This window comes from Magnolia sinica, chromosome 12, assembly GCF_029962835.1.
Source record: "Magnolia sinica isolate HGM2019 chromosome 12, MsV1, whole genome shotgun sequence".
NCBI classification, from domain to species: Eukaryota; Viridiplantae; Streptophyta; class Magnoliopsida; order Magnoliales; family Magnoliaceae; genus Magnolia; species Magnolia sinica.
This window is the reverse complement of record NC_080584.1, coordinates 66,562,254-66,587,360: the sequence shown is the minus strand read 5'-3', so window position 1 is coordinate 66,587,360 and position 25,107 is coordinate 66,562,254. Positions and strand designations below refer to the sequence as shown.

The following is a 25,107-nucleotide window of genomic DNA, read 5'->3' as shown; positions in this document are numbered from 1 at the left end:
ACGGCCAAGATTCTGCAGTGTGGCTTTTACTGGCCCACTATGTTTAGGGACACTCATGAGTTTTGCAAAGCTTGTGAGCGTTGTCAGAAATTGGGTGCATTGTCCCGACGAAATATGATGTCTTTGAATCCCATCCTTATCATTGAAGCATTTGATTGCTGGGGCATCGATTTCATGGGACCATTCCCCCAATCGTTTGGAAATCTGTACATTTTGCTCGTCGTGGATTATGTCACTAAATGGGTCGAAGCGATTCCCTGTCGAAAGAATGACCATCGCACGGTCATTAAATTCCTAAAAGAAAACATCCTTTCTCGATTCGGAACGCCTCGAGCCATCATTAGTGATGGGGGCTCACACTTCTGTAATAAACCATTTGAGAGTTTAATGAAGAAATACGGTATCTCTCATAAGGTGAGCACCCCATACCATCCTCAGACAAGTGGACAAGCTGAGATTTCCAATAAGGAGATCAAACACATTTTGGAGAAAACGGTTAACCCTGACCGTAAGGATTGGTCAATCCGATTGACCGATGCCTTATAGGCATACCGTACTGCATTTAAAACCCCGATTGGAATGTCTCCCTTTAGACTTGTCTATGGGAAGGCTTGTCACTTGCCTGTGGAGCTGGAACATAAAGCGTACTGGGCGATCAAAAATCTTAATTTCAATCTTGACAATGCTGGCTCGCTACGCAAACTTCAATTGAATGAACTTGAGGAAATCCGAAATGATGCGTACGATAATTCGAGAATTTACAAGGACAAGATGAAAGCATTCCATGACCAACACATTTCGCGAAAATCATTCACGCCTGGTCAGAAGGTCCTTTTGTACAATTCTCGATTACATCTCTTTCTGGGTAAGCTCCGATCTCGTTGGACCGGTCCTTATATTGTTGTCACTGTTTTTCCGCATGGGGCCGTTGAGATAAGAGATCCCGACAATGGCAAGGAGTTTAAAGTCAATGGACATCGATTGAAACCATTTGTCGAGAAATTTGATTCAGAGGACATGTCCATGCCTTTGACTGATCCTGTTTACCAGGATTGATCTCCTAGTCTGATGGAGGTATAGGTAGGTTTCCTGTTTTCTTAGGACTAGGGTAGTTGCTTTATTTATCTGGCTAAAGACGGTAAACTTAGCGCTCCTGGGAGGCAACCCAGTTCTTCATTTTATGTCATTTTTTTTATTAGTCAGTTCAATGTTTGTGGGTAATATTACTGCAAACCCTCACGAGACTACAACTCGTCCACTAGGGGAAACCTAGGGGTTTAAAGGCTTGTTGCATACACTAAATGCAATCGAGAGCACCTACGAAAGTGGTATAGGTAGGATTGTATTTTTGTTATTTTATTTTACTTCTGTTGATTTCTCTCTTATGCTGACCGCTCTTACGTAGAAATCTTTGAAAAGCCTCTTGATTCTTTCATCCAGGTATTATCTTTCCATCACTTCTCATTTACTTTTTGTCCCATGTGCATCGCATACTTATTTCTTTTACATTGAGGACAATGTAGATTTTAGGTTGGGGGTGGGAGATTAGGTCACCTAATCAGCATTTTCTTGGTCTTGTACAAAAGTTGTGAAAATTTTTAAAAAATTTTAAAATTTTCTGACATTTTGTTGAATTTGAAGTGATTTTGATAACCATCTTGGATTTAAAATTACAAGATAAGTGAAGTTGGTAATTTATGACTCTTAGATTCAGTTATCTATTATACTAGATTTCACAGTTAAGTTTGAAGTATTAATCTATAATTGGAAGTTTTAAACATTGATTGAGTTATGAATTCACATGTCACATCTCGCTTTCACATTAAGATTTCAGTTTGATATTAAAGGGTTAACTTGGTAATCACTAAGCATGTAAGGAACCAGCTTGGAAAATTTGCCCGTCATGAAAAAAAAAGGAGAGAGAGATACCTTTGGAAAAGGTTAGGCGAATAATTTTCACCATAGGTTTGCTCCCTATAGGTGTGGATTCAATTCTCCTCTCCCTCGATAAAAGAAAAAAAAAACGAACTGAAAGGCAAATTCTGGTTTAAGTTTTGAGTGTCCTAAATACTGTTTTGATTATCAATGTTATCATAAAAATTATCCATTGGATTTCTTAATGATGATAAGCCGAGATTTTATTATACACTCATGATACTCATTGTTTAGAATTGTTCTAATTAATGCATAAATACTTTAAAGTTGATTATGAAATTTATTGTGCACTTGATTCCAGGAGGAAGTAATATCCAACATTCATGCATCTTAGAATTTTCGAATCTAGACTGTTTTTTAAAAAAAATAAAAAAATCGCTTGAGTTCATAAAAATTGTCCTGTATTTCTCAACTTATTTTTCGCATACTTTGCTCGGGACTAGCAAAATGCTGGTTGGGGGTTGTGTTGAGGGTCAAATATTGCATATCAGACCCAGTTGCTGCATAGTTTTACAAGCATGATACCGTTTAATGGCCTGATTTAATTGTATTTGTGATGCAGAGTGTATTTACGAGCATGGACTGAAAAAGGGTGGTAAATGCATGGATTTGGCGCTCCAGGAGCACCACCTGATCTGGGACCCACCTGATCTCTAGATACTCCTCATCTTCGGTCTCAACGCCTTAAATCATGAGAAGAACAAGATGGATGGTGTGGATTTCTCATAATCATCATACAGTGTACATGGTACACTTTTTGCACTAAGACTGCATGGCAACACGTCTTCTTCTCCAACTCAAACACGGACAGCGTACTCACGCCGTCCGCCGGTTCCATGCAGTGGGGCCCAGTTTGCATCCAATTCATAAATCAGGACCGTCCATTGAATCCAGAGGGAGGGCGTGACCCTCACCTAGATGGAATTTTTCGAAAAAGTAACGTGGATCGGATTTTAACAGTCTAAAAGCAAGACGGACGGTAGGGAGAAAAATCTATGAACCGCACCAACGGATGGCAAAAACCATACCTTCCTGACCGAAATTCTGAGGGGAATCTGGTGGATGGAGTGGATTTCCCAAAAGTTATCTTGAGTGGGCCCCACCAGTACATCAGCGTAAGCATATTTACGCAGGCCCTGTTCCGCGCACGACCGTGAAAACCGGAGCTTGTGGGGCATCCTGTGATCTCTATCACTGCCGGATTGCTGATCCAAACCGGTCAAAATCCTTATAAGTGGGTCTTTACCCCGACCAAGAGGAAAAACGGGAGTTTAGGACGTTCCTCCATCTCAAAAATTCATTCAAATGCAAACTGTTTTGCGTTCTTACGCAGGCTGGCTGCGTAAAGAGTTCCACCGCCTCTGGCTGCGCAGAAGGGATGATTCAACACCTCTCCTGGTGTCTATAAAGGGGGAAGGAAAAAAACGGAAAGAGGGGGAGCGTTTGGAGGAGATAAGCGTGGGAAAAGAAGAAAAAAAAAGGAGAAGAAAGGAAGAAACGGGAAGCACGGGAGCAGACTTCGGAAAAAGCAGGGTGTGCTCGGTCTTGGGTTTGGGCAGCGTGAGGAGGAAAGGAAGGAAAAAATAAAAGAAGAAAAGAAGGAGGAGTGCACGATTGAAGGTGCTGGGTTCTGGCTGCTGGCATGTGTGCTGGAGCAGAGGCTTGAACGGGAGGATTTGAGACGGTGGAGGCAAAGGCAGAGGTTTCTTTTTCTTCTTGTTTTCTTTTCTTCTTATTTGTATTTTAATTTATTTATTTTTTCCAGCCCATCCATGTCCGGCTGAACCTCTTAGCTAGGGCCAAGAGGTGAAGCTTGTAACCTGATGGGAGAGATGTTGCTTGTGCCTTTTGATTAGATTGAAGAGATTTTTGATTTAATTTTTTGAGAATATTTTTAATTTTTAATGGCATGTTGTGACTGAAATTACAATGAGCTTGCAATAGCTTTGAGTATTCCTCTTCTCTTATTTTGATTATAATGTCAGGAAGCCCTGATGTTCGCCATCGTCTCCTGGGCATGGTTGGATGTCGGTACCCTTCCTAACCTTCATAATCATCTGATTGGTTGGTGATTAGTTTAATTCTGTTATTTGCTCTATCTCCTGGGCATGGTTTGATGATGGAATTTATTCTGATTCAAATACCTTTCATCCCTTTAAAGTTATATTAGAGGAAATTCAATTTAATTTCCATGATTCCTGATGCAGGCAAGAGATCTCCCTGATCCCTACAAGTGGATCCTCTGAATCCCTAGTTTCCCTTTTCTGAATTCCTTAAGTTTTAGATAATTATTTCATAATTATTCCTTAAAATTCTATTTGGTTAGATCACATCTTAGTCTAGTTCTAGTTCTACTTGGTTTCAGATAACGTACAGGTATCAGTCCCTGTGGATTCGACCTCGGTCTTACCGAGTTTATTACTACATCACAACCCTATACTTGGAGAGTGAACAGGGATCTGATAACATTCGAAAGATTCACGTTAAAGTAGGCTTGACACGGCATTAGGCAGCTTAGGCCTAGACTTGGTTGGACTATGTGGGCATGGAACAAGTCTCTCCCGCCGAATATCGAGATTTTTCTCTGGAAAATTATGACGAATTTTATCCCAGTGGACGCTACAGTCCAAAGTGTAGGCGTCAGTATGGCATCGATGTGCCATTGTTGCAGTAGCATGGAAGGGCCAGACACGGTAAATACTATCAATGATAATGAAGAGGGGTCCCTGCCCTCTTCTGTCCCAGCCAGTGTATTCCCTTCTCATCCTCAGAACAGAGGGACGGTCCTAGCCAGCTGTTATTCCACATCTTTGGCCCATCTCCCCCCCGTCAGCCCAATTCATTCGACTTCATCGCAGCCCCCGATCAGTCCTCGCCACCCGCAGATTTTGGACCTCAATCAGCAGCAATCCCATGCCTCTCACAGTGCTAAAATTATGGACCGTCTCTTTTGCTTGGGGATCACTGCCGCTAAAGTCTGGCGGCACTTCTCTTGGATCTTTGTCGTCCCTTTCATCCCCAATCAGTCCATTAAGCATAGAATCAAGTTTTGGTTAGGGAAAGCATCCTCATCATCTCACATCAGGTTGTTATTGGGCCTGACTCCTTCTCTCGTTTGCTGGGAACTATGGTTGAGCCGCAACGCTGCCCGCTTTGATGGTGTGAAGATGTCAGGTAAGCAGATCATATGCCGAGTTTCCAGATGGCTACATGAAATTGGGAACCCGATGTTCGACAAAGAGTTGCATTCTTTTAGGGATTCTACCACCATCCAAGTTGTTCGTCTCGAGACACCCAGGGTCACTCTGGTCAATATTCCCATTGTTGTCAAATGGCATAGATTGAGTCGTGGTCGGATAAAGCTGAATGTTGATGGATCTTCCAGCGGGAATCCAGGGGAGTGCGGTGGAGGTGGTGTTTGTAGGGATGCCTAGGGCCAGCTAATTTTCACTTTTCATAGATATTATGGGTTCGCCTCCAACATGATTACGGAGGCTCGAGCAATGCTTGATGGTATTGTGTTATGCAGCAAACTGGGTTTCTCGAATATCGACGTAGAATCTGATTCGAAGCTAGTAGTGGATGCAACTTCCGACTCCTCAGCCCATTGCCCCTGGAACATTTGGTATAGGATGGGGGCCATCCACTTTATCAGCCACTCCCTCTACATTTCTTTTAGGCATATTTTCCGGGAGGGTAATTCTGTGGCTAATGCTCTGGCAAGTATGGCTTCTGAAGGCTGTGCTAATAGTTTCTATAGATCCCGTTCGGAATTGCCGAGAAGTATAAGGGGATCCTTGGTGCTTGACCAGGCAGGGCTGGGTAACCTGCGAGTTTGATTTCCTCGCAGGGGGGTTGTTGGCGTTGCCTGGGTTTTCTTTCTCCCAGGCCCGTGGCCATTACTTGTTCGTTTCTCTGTGGTTGTGTAGGGTATATGATAGGCAAAGCCCAATTCCTTTTTGTTGGGGCCCACCCGAATAAGTGTACATCGTTCTTGTTTTATAATATTTAGGTGGCTCCGTCCCACCTTTTTTGGAAAAAAAAAAAAAAGACTCACACCGGCTCTACTGACTCAACCACATTATTATTATTATTATTATTATTATTATTATTATTATTATTATTATTATTAAGTATTTCCATCAAAACTGGACATAAAGAGCCAGTCCCAAACAACTTCCACGCAGGGCCTTGACTATAGGTAAGCGCGTTGCGCTTTGTCTCTAGCCTGGCTTTATGTAGGGCTTGCTTGGATAGTCGTAATTGATTGTATTATAACATAAAAGTGCTCTCACTATAATTTTATAGTTGACCTATTAATATAACCTAAAAGTACCATTATTACAATTGTATAGTTGACGGTATTATAACATCAAAATGATTATCATTGCAATTTTATAGTAATTGTTATAACACATTTAAAAAAAAAAAAAACCGTGGACTGTTGCCACAATTCCTTTAAGCACACAGAAGATACAGCAATTCTGGTGGGGCCCGATAAAAGAAAAGGCCCCACCTATCATGTAAGAGCTAGAAAAGCTAGAAATTTTGGTACAAAGATGATTAAAGGAATTTGTATTAATTGTAAATTTAAAATATAGTTAAGAAAAAATCTCTTATCGAAACATAGAATTCACTGTATTTTTTTCTTCTTTTGATTTGATATTTTAGAAATCTAAAAGTATCATTATTGCATTTTACTATGCCTAACAAATCACGGGAATTCTTAATTAAATTACCTGTTGGTTAGAAGATTGGTACTGTAATTTATAATAATTGTACTTTTATAATTGATTATAAATAATTACGACTATCTAAACTGACCATTAATGTAAAGTGCACTTGTGACAGAAATATTCCTTTATGATAAAGATGCTGATTTATTTCTTAAGCCTTAAGGGTTTGTTTGAATTAGCGATTATGACAGTAATGTGTCATAATATGTGGTAAAAATATTTAATGATTATCATTACTACTGTAGTCCAGAGGAAAGCAAAGTAGTGACAGAATACTAGTTTCACATCTCTACTTTTTACATGTAAAGTAATTTTGCTTCTTAGATACATTTGGATATGATTCAGTTAATATGTGTTATGTCAATACAGTCCGTACATTTTACAAAATCATTTTAGAGTGTGTCCTAAAAACATGAGCTTGATCTAACACCTCTATGATCCCCAAGAAGTTTTCAAGGGCGGGCATTCAATCCCTATGCTCGCTATACTGTAGTTCATGTCTTCTTTGGACCTATGACCCTTTTTGTTCCATTTCATTGAATAATCACGCAAGAGGGATGGACGGTAATGGAGTCTACAAAATTAGGCCACGACCACACACTTCCTCCAACCTATATCATTAGGTGATTTCAAAGGATTATTGTGATTTGACAACAAGTAATATTAAATGAAGATAAAAGATTAATTATGTGAGTATTACACTACATTAATGTGATAATTCATTATCCAATCATAGGTGACTTTACTAGGATTCTCATGCCACGAAAGGTTTTTCTCCATAGGTGACTTGGTGAGGATTATCCTCTACGTGTCTACATGTGATTGGTTATGTTTGCCTTAAGGAGCTTCACTGTAGCTTGCACTAAACCGTAATGTAAGACCATTGTCATCGTGGAGATGGACTTATAAATCATGCCATGGTTACTGCGCATATGTGATCCACTACGGAGGTTGAATCGTTCAAGTCGTGGACTGAAACCCTTTTGTTTAGTCGTTCTCAATTTTTAAACGGGATTAAGAAAGAATAGATCTTTCGTGATTTGAAAAGCTAAGACCTTGAAAAAATGAGTAGTTATTTTGTTTTTTACTCGTTTTTCAACTTTTTTAATAGGAAAGATTATCGGCCGGCCATTCTATAATTTTTCTGCCTGGTGACCCGAACTGCCCTTTTGATAGGTCCCACGCGCTGTTTCTAGTAGGTCTAATGAATATATTGATCAGAATTCAGGGACCCACACGCATTTCTCCACGCACACACCTTTTCACATGGACTCAGATTGCCTAGTATAGCACACAGCACCCACCTTAATACTGTGTGCTGCTAGAAAACCTCTGTTAACCCACCATGGTACGTGTGTTTTATTCACGCCCTTTGTCTATTTTGCCAGCTCATTTTAGGCCATGAGCCCAAAAATGAGGCAGGTCCAAGTCTCAGGTGGACCATACCACAGGTGATTATTGAACATCCACCATTAAAAAAACATCCTGGGGCCCATTGTAATATTTATTTTCCATGCAACTTGTTCATAATGTCACACAGACCTGGATTAATGAATAACACAAATATCAGCTCAATCGAAAACGTTTGTAGCCTAGGAAGTTTTTAATCGTGTATGAAAGGTTTGAATCTGCATATTTTTGCACCGTGTCCTAAAATGAGCTCCCAAAATGGATGGACGGCATGGATAAAACACATACATCATGGTGGGGCCCACAAAGCTTTTCCTCCACCCACCACTCTGGACATGGGTCTGTGTGTTACCAATACGGAATCCGAATCCCTTTCCCACAGCTCCCATGCTTACCGTCTGTTTTATCATCGGGTGGGCCCCACCACGAAGAGGACTTTGCTCAACGATCAGGCTTGTGTACTAATCAGGAGGCCATTCATATACGTCAAAAATAATAAATAAATAATAATAATAATAATAATAATAATAAAATAATAACGTTCATTTCTAAAAGCTTAATTAGATCATTTTCATACGTGTGTGCCACTTGATGTCTTAACCTCATCTACCCGGTGATGCAGGGCTCGTATTCCCTACTCAAAGGCAGACATAGGTGGCCCCATAGATGTGTGTACAAGCAAATCAAGACCCTTCATTTAAACTTGGCCCCCATTTGTGACATCACAGGGGCTCATCAGGCGATCCGGTGTGCTGTGAAGTTCTCGTCTCAATAGTCAAATAAACGGCTAGGAGGAGTTGACGAATGATGCAACTTTGATATACAACTGTGGCCTAGCTGATCATCAGATCAGTTTTTTTTTTCTTTCTTTCTTTAATGGAACTTTCCATGTTGACCTAAAAATCGACACATGGTAGGGCAATGGATCCAGACCGTCCATATATATAGGGGTCCTGAACATCACTTATCAAGTTGAATTAGACCATTATCATTTCTACCTTTTACCATCCACTCTGTAGTAATCGAATTGATGTCCAGGAGAAGATTTCTTCTATGATCGTGAACATGGTTCATTCATAGAGACCTCTAGATGGATGGTCTTGACCGATAGTGGCCCAAAAAAGCCCTAGCCTCCTCTAGTGTTGTATGGGGGAAAAAAAACGTACCATTTCCATTTGTAGTAGTATTCCTTGTACTATCTGAATCCGGCTGTTGAAAAGGTGGCAGCGGCGGCTGCTGTGAAGCAGGAAGAGGTGGCGGTGGCAGGACAGGAGGAAGTGGTGAAGCTTGAAAGAAGGAATATACCTCATAACGCATGTTACAACTTGATGACAAAACCTGCCTTCCCAATCTTCCAATACAACAACTTTGGATTTGCCGGAACACTGATTGCAGGCAAGAATAGCAGTCACCGGCCGATAAATCCCTTGTGCACTGCACCAGACCATAGATGTTGGTAGATCCTGTATAGTGGGCCACCCCTGCTGCGAACATCGTGGAGGCGGTAGCTGCTGTATACGTGATATTATTCATCAGTGAAACTAGTTGTGTATTGAATAGAACTGGATCCGTAGCCGTCTGTAAATTCAGAAGGGAATATGATATATTATTTTCAAGTTGTGAGAAGAATCGACCGGTTGAGTAACGTAGGAGGCAGTCATCGAACCATACAATTGCATCCTTACTGTTCGGACACAATCGGACAATCTGGACGGTTGAAGTGCTCAGGCATGTATAGCAGGATTCGTTGGATATATCACCTCTGCATTGGGCAAGGCCATAGACTGTGTTTGGGTCCGATCCGAAGGTGGTGTTGTAGAAGCCATTGATAGAGCCATTGGAAACCAGAGAAGGGAGGAGATGGTTGAGATTGGTTTCGAATAGGCTACCGGAAGTGTAATTGGCAGTGTTCGAACAGAACTGATAGATGGAACTTTGGGCTCTGATGCATGGGTGAAGGAGCAAGAACAGGCAAGTAAATAGGAATAAATGGTTGGGATTTGATAAGAGAAGTTGCACGAGAAGTTGCACCATGTCTAAGTAAGCGAAAGTACTTTCACAGACACATGAGAAGAAGACTACGAGAGACTATTACACAATGACCTTTTATAAAGTTTTGTCCCAGCAATTTCCATAAGAAGTCAACAATCAACAGAGGAGAGGGATTGAATGGCATAAAATATTCGGGCATTCTAGGTCTTTAAACGATTCTACGGTCTTGATTCAATTGATCCGGACCGGGGACACGTTTAGATACTCTGGCAGAGTACGACTCCCGATACTAAATTTCACTCGCGATGTTTCATTAACTCAATTTAAATCTGGTAAATTGTAAAACCTGCGGTCATTTAAGCGACAATCCCAAAATCAGATGTTTGGATGGATCCTATCTTTCTGATTCGAGGATAATGGTTTGTTGAAACGGGACGATTTGATATTTTCCAATTCAACCGTCGAATAAATGTCCACCGATCTTATTGTGAGATAATAAAATAATTGTAATGCCGTCCATCTACTGTCTAAGTTATAATAAAATACTTGTTTTTCACATTTTTTTTTTAGAAGAAAAGCATAGAAAATTTATTTATTTATAATTTTTTATGCACACGGTGTAAGTGGAAGCTGATGCTATTATGCCTGTTTCCTTTGAGCATTGTCGTTGCCCCTAGTACGGTGGGATAAGGTTAACTTTCAGCCACCCCATTCCACGTGGGGTTCTAGAGTTGAGAAGTTCCTTATGATGCCTTATTCATTACTAAATTTCATAAGTTCAACTTCTCTGTAGTCTATATTGTTATATGATCGGACACATTTAACCCATTTTTCGATTTTCTACTCTACTTCCGCCTTTCATTCCCTAAACTCGCCGAACATCTCATACTTGTGTTCTATTAAATAGACCTAAACCATTCTCGATTAAATTCTCTATAAAGCTGACATAAAGAAGGATATATAGAGGTCGAGCACCATCTTCCTCTAAAATAACTACTCCGAATCCACAGAGCTTCTATGGACTCCTCACAGAAATTTCTCGTATCCACAGGAAAGAAATAAAAATATAAATAAATTCTAGAAAGTTCATAATAATTTGATTCTTGGCTAACATGTATGTCCCTATTACACCATTAATATATAAAAATAACCAAAAATTCGTAATTACTAAAAATAGCAAAATTTTAACTCTAATAAAAATCTTAATTCTAATAAAAGTCTTCTAAAGCCTAATTTCTAAAAAAAAAAAAAATTCAAATAAATTTTTGCTAGAAGATCAGTCGTAACATAATAACAAGTTATTTCTAAGAATGAAGAAAATCTAAAACTCTAAAAATAGAAAAATAAGAAAAATTCGAGAATACTAAAAATAGTAATATTTTCCTAAAAAATCGTTTTTAAGCTAAAAGTGTTCCTTTTCTAGTGAAATTGACATATGCGACCCACTTTGTGAGTCGGTTCACCTCAAATGGCGCGTTTCAGTAAAGATTAATAAGTTACGCGCCCCGTAACGATACCCAGATCAAAAGTTATGGTCAATTTACAAGTCACCTTCTTTTGGCCCAACCATACTAGGAACGTATCTGTAACACGTTCTACATCAAAAGCTTCTGAGGTATCATGCAACTCACCTAGATAGTACTGTCATCAGCCCTCATACATCAGATTAAATATAGTCGAGCAACTCACTGCTAGTATCTGTAGCAGTCTTAAACTTTACCATGGGTTGCTTCCCATAGACACAATACTCATAGAAATTTATATTGTATGCCTTAACCCCCTTCAACATTTTCCGCTTGTGGAATTCTATCACGCCTCTCTTGCTTATACCCTAACCACATGCTACATATTAGTATCATCTATGCTTGATTCTACATGTGAGGTGGTAGTGACCGACCTTACCTATGGCCATGCTCCATATCAACTTGTACATATTTTTCATTTTATGTCCCTTTTTCAACACCATTGTACCTCTGGTGACTTTGATTATACTGCTTGTTGTAGTGAACATGCAATCATTCATATCTAAAACCCTAAGGATATTAATTTTTTTTCTTTAGCTTTATGACATGCATGACATCACCTGGAGACTATATGACTCTATCAAACTTTATCTTGATGGTCCATATTCCTATGGCCTTGGATCTTGCATTATATTCCATCAGAACACTTTTATTATCATTGAAATTTTAGCAATCGAACTAAGTCATATCCCAGTACATGTGATACAAGCATCCTGAATTTAAAATCCATGTGTCTAAGAGATGACTCATACCTAAAGAAACCAAAAGGATATATATACTTTTGAGTACTCTTCAGCTATAATAGTTGATTCACGTGTTTCCTTTCTTTTTCTTTTTTTTTTCTTTTTTTTTTCAGAAGGAAATATCCATTCCAACAAGAGAAGGCTATACAAAGCTCTGGAATCTGCACAAACAAGCCAGACCCCTCACAACAAAAAAGGGTGAGAGGGGCAAACGGCGCAGGGGGCGAGAAGGCCAGCTAACTACAGGAGGAAAAGACAATAAAAATAAACGGCCGAGCTACGCGAGGGACCTGAGGGCACCGAACTCGGCCCTATCCAAAAAGATCATACCACGGATATGTTGGGGAAGGTATATGGAATGAAGATAAATAGTAGACTGCTGAAGGCGACTCCCTTCCCGAGCCAGACCATCAGCTGGGCCATTGCCTTCTCTGAAAATGTGCACGAAAGAAAAGTCTCCCAGCCGGTGAAGATGATTAATTCTGGACAGCCAAGGATCCCACTTCTAAGGGATTTCAGAAGGAGAAGTGAGGCAATTAATTAACAATTTGGAATCAGACTCAATAATAACCCTATCTAGACCCCTAACCAAGCAGAGCAACATCCCGCCATGTATAGCTCGGAGTTCCGCCATATTATTAGAACCTACACCGTAGCCAGTTGTGAAGCCGAATAGAAAATTACCATTTTCATTCCTAAAAATGCCTCCTCTACCCGAAAGGCCCGAATTAGCCCTCGCCGAACCATCAACATTTAATTTAACCCAACTTGGGGTTGGTTGCCTCCATTTCACCAAAGTAGAAGCGCTACAAATCAGACCCACAGCTAAATTCCTGGCACCAGGCCCTTGCTTGCAGCCAACTGCGTCTTTCAGATCAGTCCCAAAGATCAAATTAGCCCACCATTTGATACGAACCACCGATTTGCCAAGGCTCATCAGGAACTGTCGAATCTGGAGTGCCAGATCCCCCACAAGATCAGGATGGGCAATAAACATCTAACCACAGTATGAGCAGCGCTAGGAACCGAGGCACTTCTCCAATGGGCCAACTTGCCTATGATCGAGCTTTGAAGAAGCTGAGGGATACCGCTCAACGAGCCAAAAAAAGTCTAAAGGGTCTGCGCGTGACAGCCAAAAAGAAAGAGATGGGGGATTGATTCCTGCTGGGGAGAATCACTCATACCTTGAGGACAGCATCTACATCTGGAAGCCAAGGCCACACCTTTTTCTTGCACTCTGTTATCAACTGGGAGTGCATTGTGAAGAGCTCTCCACATGAAGATGGAGAACTTCGGGGGGGGGGGGGGATTGTGTAACCAGATCCAAGGAGCCCACTGAACAGGCGAGGAAGGGGAGCGCAGAAGCTTCCAAGCTGAGCGAACGGAGAAGCTTTCAGACACTTCATACACCTAAAAGCATCTTGGCGGATCATCAGAAGTGGAGAAGCCCCCATTGATAATATCGTCTATGATATGTTGGGGAAGGATGGAGAAAACCGCGACGAAGGGAACGGGCCTGATTGCCCCAAGACATCACTCACTTTCAGCTCCTTGAGGTCCGTGGGGACATCATAGTCAATGATGCATTGGATAGAGCCCCTGCCTAACCAGTTGTCTGACCAGAAATTTAAGTCCCCATTGCCCACTGACCATTGAACAAAATCAGAAAGAAAAGGAAGAAGGGATCGAACTTCCTTCCATAGAGGTAAAGGATTCAAAGAGGAGGGGACGCTGGCATTGGCGTGAATATCCCTGCCATATTTGCTGGTCATGAGACTTGCCCAGGGACTGAGAGAATCAGCATACTTAACAGTCCATGCTAATTTCAGGCGATGAGCAACCATGACCTCATTCAGTCTTCTGATACCCAGCATGCCCTCCTCGATGGGTCTAGTAATCCATTTCCAAGCAATCCAATGCAATTTCCTATTCTCATCAGACCAACCCCAAAAGAAATTAGAAAACCTTCTTTCCAGCTTGTCGGTTACCTGGCGAGAGATATGCATTGTTGCCATGATGTGGATGGGAAGGCTGCTCAGGACATGCCGAATAAGTGTAACTCTACCTGCTTAAGATATCAATCTGCCAGCCCAGCCCGAGGTTCTCCTGTCCACCTTGTCTACTAAAAACTGAAAAGAAGCAGATTTAACTCTACCAGAGCATATTGAGGCTCCCAAATAGATAATATCAGCTCTGGCTTGCTGGAAACCCAGCGTGCGCTCAGTGGATCTGATTCGAGCTGGAGATAGGCGCTTTGAACATGTAAATCTGCTCTTTTGGGTGCTGATTTTTTGACCTGTGATAGCCTGGAATAGGGCAAAAAACTGATTGAGTTAAAGTAGGGACGCCCTTTTTCCGTTTGTGAATAGGAGAAAATCATCGATGAACAGAAGATGAGGCGGGCTGGGGCAGCCTCGACGGATGGCAAACTGGTGGCACCCGCTACTCGCGACCATGCGATTGAGGTTGGCAGAGAAAGTCTCCATAGCAATGATGAAGAGCGCCAGAGAGAGGGGGTCCCCTTGTCGCAAACCCCTATGTGATTTGAAATAGCCCATAGGTTCACCGTTGATGAGGATGGAGAACCAATTGTTCCCCCAACAACTCTTCATGATCTAGACCCATCTCTGGTTAAACCCGAACTTTAAAAGCACTTGTTTCTGGTAATCGCAACTCACCCTATCATAAGCTTTTTCGAGATTGAGCTTGAGGATAAGGTTACCTCCCTTAACTTTCCTGTTGATATCCCGAATCATTTCCTGGGCAAGCGCTATGTTCTCTGCAATCGATCTCCCCTGCACGAAAGCACCTTGTTCCTACGAATAAGGAGCTTAGTCTGTTTGCTAGCATCTTAGCAAAAATTTTGTAAATTACATTGCACAGCTTATGGGGCAAAAATTAGCAAAACATGCCGCTGACGGGGACTTTGGGATAAGGCAGATGAGATTTGATGTGAAAGCTCTAAGGAGAGAGGTCCCGGCTATGAGGTCTCTTGCTGCTTTGAGAATATCGTCACCTACTAGGTCCCAACAAGTAGTATAGAACGCAGCCGAGAAGCCATCAGGGCCAGCTACCCCGACAGTAGGCACGGAAAAGGCCGCCCCTTTCACCTCCTCCATCGAAGGAGGGGCCAACAAAGCATCATTATCCTGGCGAGTGATAACATGAGGGATTGCCTGGAGAAAATCGGCGTTGGGACTGATGGGTTCAACCTAAAAAAGAGCCTCGAAGAAATTGATCACTTCAAATTTTATCTCCTGGAGGGAAGAAATCGTTTCTCCAACCGCGTTTCTGATGGAGGAAATAGTGGACCTTCTGGCTCTTTCATTTGCAACCGAGTGAAAGTATTTCATGTTTTTGTCCCCCTCCAAGAGCCAAGAATTCCTGGATTTTTGTTTCTAAAAGGCCTCCTCCATGATCTGAAGTTGATGGAGCTTGTTCTTTACTTCATTGTACTGATGGGAGAGGTCTTCTGAAGGGCCAGACTGCAAGCGAAAGTCGATTCCTTCCAGCTCTTCTTCAGCTACCTGGATCTGCTGGAAAACATTACCAAACGTTTCCTTGTTCCACATTTTTAGAAGTTGTTTAGTTATCTTAAGTTTCAGCTGGACATTTACCATCGTCTGAAGGGAGCATACGCCCCCCCAGGCTTTTTAAATAATCTGAAATAAAAAAGAAGCATGCATGGACCACATTCTAAGGTATCTAAAGGGTCTGACCTTTGGAGAAATCTGGGTAGGGGAGCGTGATCGGAGTTAATTCGAGGAAGGTGTTCAACTCGAAATAGCTGGAATGCGGACAGCCAAGGGGAGTTAAGGAGCACTCTATCCAGCCTTGCCCATACTCGAGCATTGCCTTCTCTGTTGTTGCACCAAGTGAATCTATTTTCGACAAAACCTGCATCAACCAGGCCAGTGTTGTGAATCATCTCTGCGAACTCTTGCATGCTAGAGCTATCCACCACCCGGCTCTCACGTCTCTCCTCAGGGTTGACCACCGCATTAAAATCACCAGCTATGGCCCAGGCGTCTTGAGTTTGTCTACCAAGATTCTCTATCTCATTCCAGAGGGTTCTCCTTTGGAATCTGTAGCATTTAGTGTAGACGACTGAGAGAGATATTGAAGCATTCCAGGAAGGGGGAACAAAGGACACCGTCAACATCTGATTGGAAGCTGAGGTTTTGAGGGCATTGAGGTGATTCTGGGTGAATATCTAGACTTTACCACCCTGATCAGTGTTTGAAATTGAGTGGTGGTAGCCTAACTTTAGACCCAACGCAACTCTCTTACTGTTTAGTATCATGGGCTCTAAAATCGCCAGAAGACAGGGACTGAATTTCTTAACCATCTACTTGAGGGATTTGATCGTAAGCACATTACCGATCCCGCGTGCATTCCATATAATCGCATTATCCATCTGTAACACATCCAGAGTTAACTGCTCGTCTCTTCAGCCTGCGTAGTCTAGAGCTCCAATTACCTTTGGTATAAAGATTCTCGTGTCTTCTAGGCAGCCTCCATGCTTGGTCCACTTGTTGTTGTGACTCTCCTTGAAGAGCATCTTGAACTGTCAAAACCTGTTGCGGATTCTCACAGAGTGGCTCGGTCCCCTGAGCTACACATCCTTCTCGGTCCTGTCCCTCGCCCAAGTTGGGAGCTGGGCTTGTGTAGCCTTTTGTTGAATCCCCATCAAAATCATTAATGGGTTTGAATACTGCAGAGAAGTAAGGGGAGAGGTCCACGTCGAGAGCTGCTCTCCCATTACAGACATTGTTCCAATCAGATTTTGAAGTTGGGACTGACTTGCTTCCCCTTCTGGTCACCGTTCTATGGTTGTGTAAGCTGCACCTATCATATCTGTTATCAACCAGATCTGTTCTCACCGGACTGTCACTGCATTCTGTGGTTCGAAGAGCGGGCGGAACATTCTCTTTACCAGTCACCTGTAGCCAGTCTGAAAGATGGGCTTGGTGGTCCAGGGCGGAACAACTCTTCCCAACTGGGTGCTGGATTGTTTCAGTTCTGGTATTTCTTCCCTCAGACTCATCTGGAAACACCCAGTCGAAATGGGATACTGCTAGGGCAATGCTCTACTCAGGTTGGACGTAAGGCTGTAGACCACCAAGCATATTAACTTCATCCTGGCTTTGGAGTGTGTTACCTGACGTGTGGGAGACTTGAATAGTCTGTAAGATGCCCTGCATATTTTCATGAAAACACACCACACTTTGAGCCCCCAAATCATGTTATATCTGTCTTGGTTGATCATCCCCCATTACCTGTCTACATTGCTCCCATTCATGACGATATGAATCGCCCTTATCATCCCCCATTACCTGTCTGCATTGCTCCCTGTTTGTCGAAACATCCAATCCATCTCCCCTATCAATGAAAGCAGAGCACCCAAGTAGCGGGATCTCACTCCTGTGATGAGGAGCAGGGAGGTTTGGCCTCCTACACCAACTGACACATTCTCGATAAAACACACTCCGGATACAACATTATGGCAAGCATCTGTCGGGCCCGAAATCGCTCTGTGGGGGGCGGCAGCAGCATCCACATTGCCAAAGTCCCTGAACTCCATGATCAAAGGCCTACAAGCAGTAGCATTGGTCAGAGGGCCACTGGCATTGTCGATCAGCAATTGGTGATTTGAACTATCAGCGATTGGATTGCCCTCTATTTCCTGAGTAATTGTTTCATCCCTGACTGCCACATTTCCACAAACAGTAGCAGTGGTGCCCATCATTTGGCGATTGGATCTAACAGTGTTTTAAGTGCCCACTTTTTCCTAAAAAGTAGGCTTTGCCTTGGCAGCCACATTTCCACAAACATCTGCGGGGGGTGCTGAATCACCGTGGAATCTTCGCACAACCCACTCTCTAGTGCCCTCTTTTGACAGTGGATGGGGACGCGAAGAGCTTCCAATCCTGAAAAGGGGTTCCATCTCAAAAAAGATGGGAAACACCCTCCCCAACACCTGAAGACGCAGCACGTCTTTGAAAGAAACTCCCAGACGTGGGATCACTTTAATTCTAGCAAACGCCTGGAAATTGCCAAAGCAGGATTTGTAGTCAATCTGGACGATCTTCCCAAAGTAACTCGCCAAATCGAGGATGACCGATTCGATCTAGGCATGGGCCGGAATGCCGAAGAGCCGGATTTAGACCCCACTACCACTAATAACCTCCTCCAGGGACCACTTAACCACTGATTGCAGACCCATTTCCGAATGTAATTCGGTGTTCTTTCTAAAATCGTTCATCTTCGTCGCAGATTTGAAGGTCAGGAGGAAGCTCAGATCTGAGATCCGCACGATCTCAACCTCCGAAGAGGACAGATTTGACTTTAACAGCGCACCTGAGAGCTGGTCAAAACCAACTTCATGGTCCGCCACAGTCCCCACCCAAGCCATCTTCAATCGATGTAGTCTGGTTTGCACAGACCTGGTATCAGCAGTGGAAGTTACCCCCAAACTCTCCTGAATCGGAATACAGCCTAATCTAGAAACAGGGACAGCATTTACTAGAGATCGAGTCGAATCAGGAACTTTCTGCTGAGGAAGAACAGGGATAGGCTGTCCTGACCTATTCCTGAACTTACCCTTTGCCCATTCTATATGAGTTATCCTCCCATCAATCCTTCTTTCGTGTATACCATGGATTGCATTGAGAGCATCTTGCTTGTAACAGAAGCGGATGAAGGCAAAACTTCGAGATCAATTGAGCTGTCGGTTCCATGGAATGTAAACATCCCGGATTTTTCCAAATTGGCCAAATATTCGGACCAAATCTTCTTCATTCGTATCGAAAGTCAGGTTTTTTGCGAAGAGGCAGAATGGGAAGGATCTAGGATGCCGAGATCTACTGGAAGAGATCGTCACCCACGAGCCCTCCAGATCACTGTCTACCACCTGTGTTCGAGCTCTCTCTCTCTCTCTCTCTCTCTCTCTCTCTCTCTCTCTCTCTCTCTTTCCTCCATTCCTTAGTTGGCCTTCAATACTACTGTTTCATCTGGTATTGTTTCCTTTCTTTTGCTTTAATGTCATCCTTCTGTTTCTAGAAGTCTCTCTTAAAGTGCCCCTTTTATATCGCAATAGATACATTCGTCCTTCATCTTCGATTTCAATTTAGACTTTTTCTTCCACATAGATCGATATTGCTCCACAATACTCTCACATCGCTCATCTCTTTTCATGACTAACCCTTCCACTTGAGAGTCATCATCACCTGACTTTTTCCCCATCTCATTAGAAATGAGAGCCGATGTGATCTTTTCCAACTTCATTGTATTCGTCTCATACAACAGAATAGTGCCGAGATAGTTATATGATGTGTGAAGCGATGTTAGAAACAACACTACTTTATCTTCTTCCTTCATCGTCTCTCCAAATCTTACCAACTCGCTACACACCTTTGTAAACGTGTTCATGTGATCTAGGAGATCCGATCTTTCCTTTAATTTCAGCCCATAAAGGTTTTTCTATACAAACAACTTATTTATTCAGGACTTCGACATATATAGCTCTTTTAATTTCCTTAATAAAAAAAGTTGTACATGACCTCATTCAATAGACATAGATGGATGGTACTCATAATCTTCTATGCGAGATTACACTAGTCATCATTTGACATCTTCTCCAGTTTAGTCTCCTACAATGCCTTGTTCAACCCTTTTTTTTTTTAAATCCTTTTTTTTTTAAAGAAAGTGGGCTCATGCCACAAATATCATTGATCTTGAAGACTGTACACCCATTTAGGTGGGACCCAACAAAAAGGGGTAGATCCCACCTATCATATAAGCTCAAGCTTTACAAAAAATACACCCAACGAAACACAGCAAACAAGAAAGGGAGCAACACAGGGGAAGGGCGGCTGAAATGAAGACGTAAGTTGGACGAAACATTAGATCTCTCTCAAGGACCCAAGACCTAGCGCATCCATATTATAGAGACCTTTGACGCTGTGAAGGAGCTCTGTGAAGGAAAGGTACAACATGTGCTATTGGGACAATGCGGCTATTTTAGCCAATGCATCAGCAAGACCATTACCCTCCCTTAGGATATGAAAGATGACAAAGGTGCCCCTAGTCCTAAGGTTTTTGATCCGCGTCCATCAGTATTTCCATTTCCAAGCCGGGGAGGATTTTCCAATGAAAGCGTCAATCATACATTTGAAATCAGATTCCAAAAAAACCTAATTATAACCCCGGTTAATACAAGTACTCATTGCGTCGTGGAGGGCCCATAGTTCTGCTCTATTGTTAGTGCCAATCCCATAACCATGGGAGAAAGCAAAAAGAAAGGCACCAGAAGAGTCCCTACCAATTCCTCCTCCACCAGATTTTCCAAGATTTCCCATAGCGGCCCCATCTACATTCACTTTTATCCAGCCTTGTTGTGGTCTGAACCAGTTCAACCCTCATAATACTAGAATGTCGTTGACTTTCCGCTGCTATAAACTAAAATTGCTCTTCCCATCAATTTTGATTCAAATATCTTCGTTAAATTCCTAAACGTCCTTAGACCTAATGTTCTAATACCACTTTCTTGAGATTCAGACCCCTCAATAAACCCAAATCAACTGTAGGTATTAGATATTCGAATCTAATACCACTGTCAATTGATGGGCTTTGTAAAAGCACGTGCAACGAAGATAGAACAATCATATAAAGTATAAAACCAGATAATAAAGCAAACAACCACAAACACAAGATATTTTATATGAAAAACCCTTACAGGAAAAAAAAAAAATGGTACAAAGTGACAAAAATAGACTATAATGAAAACGTTAAAATTTACACTACTCATCTTCTTCGATTATGGATGTACCTAATCTTTTCTTGCGATGCATAATCCCTTGAGAAAACCTCTTTATAAGTGTTGGAAACCATCTCACCTTGCAGGTTCTCATATCTTCTAAAATGCATTCCAGAATTATTTTTCTTAAAAGAAATTTGTTATTAAAAATACGATTATTTTTTTCCCTCCAAGTATACCAATTAAGGGTAAATAAGCAAAGCCTGCTTCACGTATTTCTAGCGGAACGAACTGAATCACGAACTTGATTAAGGACACAAAGACTAAGGAATGTTTAGAAGATGGAAAGGCACATATTATATGGAATAAGAAACTCTGGATTAAGCCTTTTTCCAAATCCAAAGGAAATAGCTGCAGCTGAAGAAAAGATGAGCAGTTGTAATTTCTAAGTAATCTCTCAGTGCCTGTGTATCATCCATCAATCCCTGCGAGAGTATCAATTTCCGGTGTAAATATGATCATCTTTGCAGGCTGCATTCATGGAAATCTAACATTCCGTGTTAGTCACGAGGTGTAAGCCACGGGGTGAAAAAGACATGTTTTGGACGTAGTGCAAAATCATCTTCTCAAGGGTTGCACCTTGGTTTTTATAAGAAATGAAATACGGTCCACCTAACCCCAAAATACAAAATATTCATGGGTTTTGCTAATGAATCCCCCTTCATGGGCGTTATCAATGTCCTTGGAGCCTTAAAATGACACGCCTGTATGCAAGTCCAGATTAGCATTCAGTTCTATTTAGTGGTTGTTTATTTAATTGTGGCCTGTTTTGGGTGGCCCATTTTTACCAATGTTGATGATGACCCATCTGCTGATTGGTGGGTCACACTTGCATATTTTGCCATGATGCTGGCATTTGTATCGGCAGATGCATACAGGTTGGTGAGAAACTTGGTTCACTAAGATGTTTCTCATCGTTGTTTATCTGAAAAAACAAAAAATAAAGTAAAATAAAATAAATGACACGCCCGTAACCCCCACTCATCAATTGCGATGGTTCACTTAATAGTACCATTACCAGCAAGCCATGGTTCAAAAATCACGCCACCCACATGATCCTAACTTTATGATTAAGGCCAATTTGTTATAACCGTCTATTTTTTTAAGAGCTATAGATTGCATGGTTAGAATCATAAAGCAAAGTGCTACTTTGTAATAAGAAGCAATAGAAAGTGGGATCTATCATATAAATGGTTCAAGATGATGTTTGGACGACTTTATTAACTCACTTAATTTTGACTGTCCATTTTCCACGTTATTGATTGGATGATGATTTTTTTATCCATGGCTTGCTTATTCATGTGAAAGAATCGAATGTCCAAATTGACCACTGGTCCTTCCATATGCCAATTAAAAACTCTATATACGTTGCTAAGTCATGAAGCGTGTGGGACGTGAGAAAAGCTATTAGTATATAATCTCAAAGCTACTATTATATATAGCTTTTAGATGAGATGGGTCTCCAGCCTACCGAGTGATAATTTCCAATCTTTCACGTGTGTATGACTTTCAGGCTGTCCATTAGATTGGCCCATTATGAGAATCAACGTGTGGAAAAATCACCCATATCCACTGGTTGAGTTGACCACATTTATGTTGTGCTAGATATTGTTTTCTACCGTGGCCTACCTAATGAGTTGATTAAGGTAATATCTGCACTTGTCGATCCTCGTGGTGTGGCCAACCTATTCCAAGGGTTGGATGTCACATGTAGTAAACAGGTCGAAAGTTACTTAACGGGTGAACTGTACCTTGTGGTTCAATCGGTTGGACTTGGGACCTATCAATTTAGAGCTGTACACGAGTCAGAGTTAGCTTGGTCAGCTTGCTCGACTCCACTCGAAAGAACTCTACTCACCTCGGCTTAAAATTGGATTCAAACTGAATCGAGCTGGTTTTTGGACCTTGAAAAAATTTTGAGCCAAGTTTGAGCTTGCCCGAGCTCTACTCGACTAGGATCGAACCTCAACTGGAATTGACCCGGATCGAATCAGCTCGGTGACTCGATTATTTTGATATTAATGTTACTTGCCGAGTGTTTGATGAAATGACCCATTGAAGTGTGACTGCCCTCATATCTTGATTTTTATGTTACTCACCAAGTGTTTGATGAAATGCCTGTAAAGTGTTGTTATTGTTTTGCATTTTGTGAGAAATTGAAGATATATTTTATATGTTTGAGAAAATGTTGCACAGGCTCGAACTCAGCTCGAATTGGCCCAAGCTACTGATCGAACCGAGCTAAACTTGCCAGAAAGGCTCAAGGACCGAGCCAAGCCAAGTTCAGGCTGGGGTTAGACAATGGCTGAGTCGAGCCGAGTTGTGCCAAGCTCGACTGGGTTCGACTCATATACAACTCTATCTATCATATTGATGAGCTTTGCTAAGCGGTCACGGATGTGCATGCAGCTCATGTAACCCAACACATGTGCTAGCGTAGCACATATGGGTGAGATCCAATGCATCCATCATGTTGGTTGGACTTTGTACATGTTTTACCAAAAATAAATCTGCAATACTCAGTATGTGGGCCCAAATAGGTCGGGTTAGAAAACTTCAGCCATGCATGTTTTTCAACTGTACATGTGATTTGAAAACTTGGCTCACATGACCGTTGGAGCGGTTACTAGGTCTCTTGGGATCCCTCCTGGCTTGAATGTCTGAACCAAAGTCAGAAGGTGATTTAGTGCTGTTGTGCAGATTACGCTCCCAATCTCCCCTAATATCCACACTCAGATCAAGTTCTTGATTGTTAGAAGGTTCAAATGAGGCTTGAGATTCAGATTCTCGATTCTGTATCGAAAGGTTGTTATCTTTAGAACAACAATCATCAGAGGTCGGGGAGTCCCAGCACAGAAAATCAGATTTCCCTACCCAAGTCAATCTGTCGATGTACTTCGGGCAATTATTTTGAGTGACCAGAATTTGTGCTTGAACATCTACATGTCGTGAGAGGCAGCCAAAGGTGTGAAGCTGTAGTTTATACTAAGAAAATGGTACTGGGGATTCTCCCCTGAACTATCCTAACTAGCCTGTAATGCTAGAAGGAGGTTAGTGACTATGTTCCCCTGATCTGCCATCAATCAACGTGTTAAACCTAGCTAAACACCCCTGATTAGAAGGCTGGATTGATCCTCGACTAAAGATGGTTAGTGGGAATATGAGTGTGGGGCAGACAGAGGGGGTTCGAGTCTAAACTAATCGATGGAGGGTCTGTGGGCAGCAGTAGTGAGCAAGTAGCATACCTCGACCTAGAGGCGTTCCACAGCTCCATAGTCATCAATAGGTTGGAGTTGGGATGCTGGACGATAATTGGATCGCTCTTGTCACCACCCTGATGAGGCAAACCTCCAGAGTCAATTCATTGAGCATCACGGATGCAAGGAGCTGGTTGTTCCACTGCGGCATTAAGTCGAACATCTGGGATGTGTAGAGCTGGTTGTTCCATTGCGGCATTGTGTCGAACATCTGGGAAGCAAGGAGCTGGCTTTACCTCTGTGGCATCAAGTCCAGCATCTGAGGGTTCTCTGGCTGTCTCTGTAACCTTCGAAGCAACCTCTGTCTCCCAACAAGTATGAATATCTCCTCCATTAGAACCTGAAGGGACAAAGGCTCTATCAACCCATTGTTTAGTTCCTTCTCTATATGGAAGGGAGGGCGGAGGAGGTGTGGGAGGAGGAGGGATCGTCGGAAAGGAGCATTTTCCCACTTGAATAGAAGAACTTGGTTATGAGAAAGTAAGAATGGGGAAAGACAACCGATCGATCTCAAGGTCCAACACCAAGTTTAAGGCAGTTGCTAGGTGCGGGCTGATCTTAACCTTGGCATACACCAGGAATGAACCATCCAAGGTTTGATCATCTATTTCAACTATTGATCCGAAGGTTTCTGCAGTTTACCCTATAATTTGTTGATGCAAGGATAGACGTGATGAGCATCGTCTTGCTCAG

At 42.0% G+C, this 25,107-nt stretch overlaps 1 protein-coding gene across 2 annotated transcripts in view; it reads right to left on the bottom strand.

Moving 5' to 3' along the window:
* The window catches only part of LOC131221555 (cysteine-rich receptor-like protein kinase 34), a 42,605-nt gene extending 17,498 nt beyond the window's left edge, over positions 1-25,107 (bottom strand). The window contains exon 1 of one of the 2 annotated variants that reach the window (XM_058216840.1): positions 24,403-25,107. Coding sequence is in view for 1 of the 2 variants with exons in the window: in XM_058216839.1 (XP_058072822.1) it covers positions 9,248-9,614 (367 nt within the window). In the remaining variant the exon portion in view is untranslated. Of the gene's footprint in view, positions 1-9,247; positions 9,729-24,402 lie in introns of those variants that run through there. The other variant, XM_058216839.1, reaches the window with a different exon arrangement.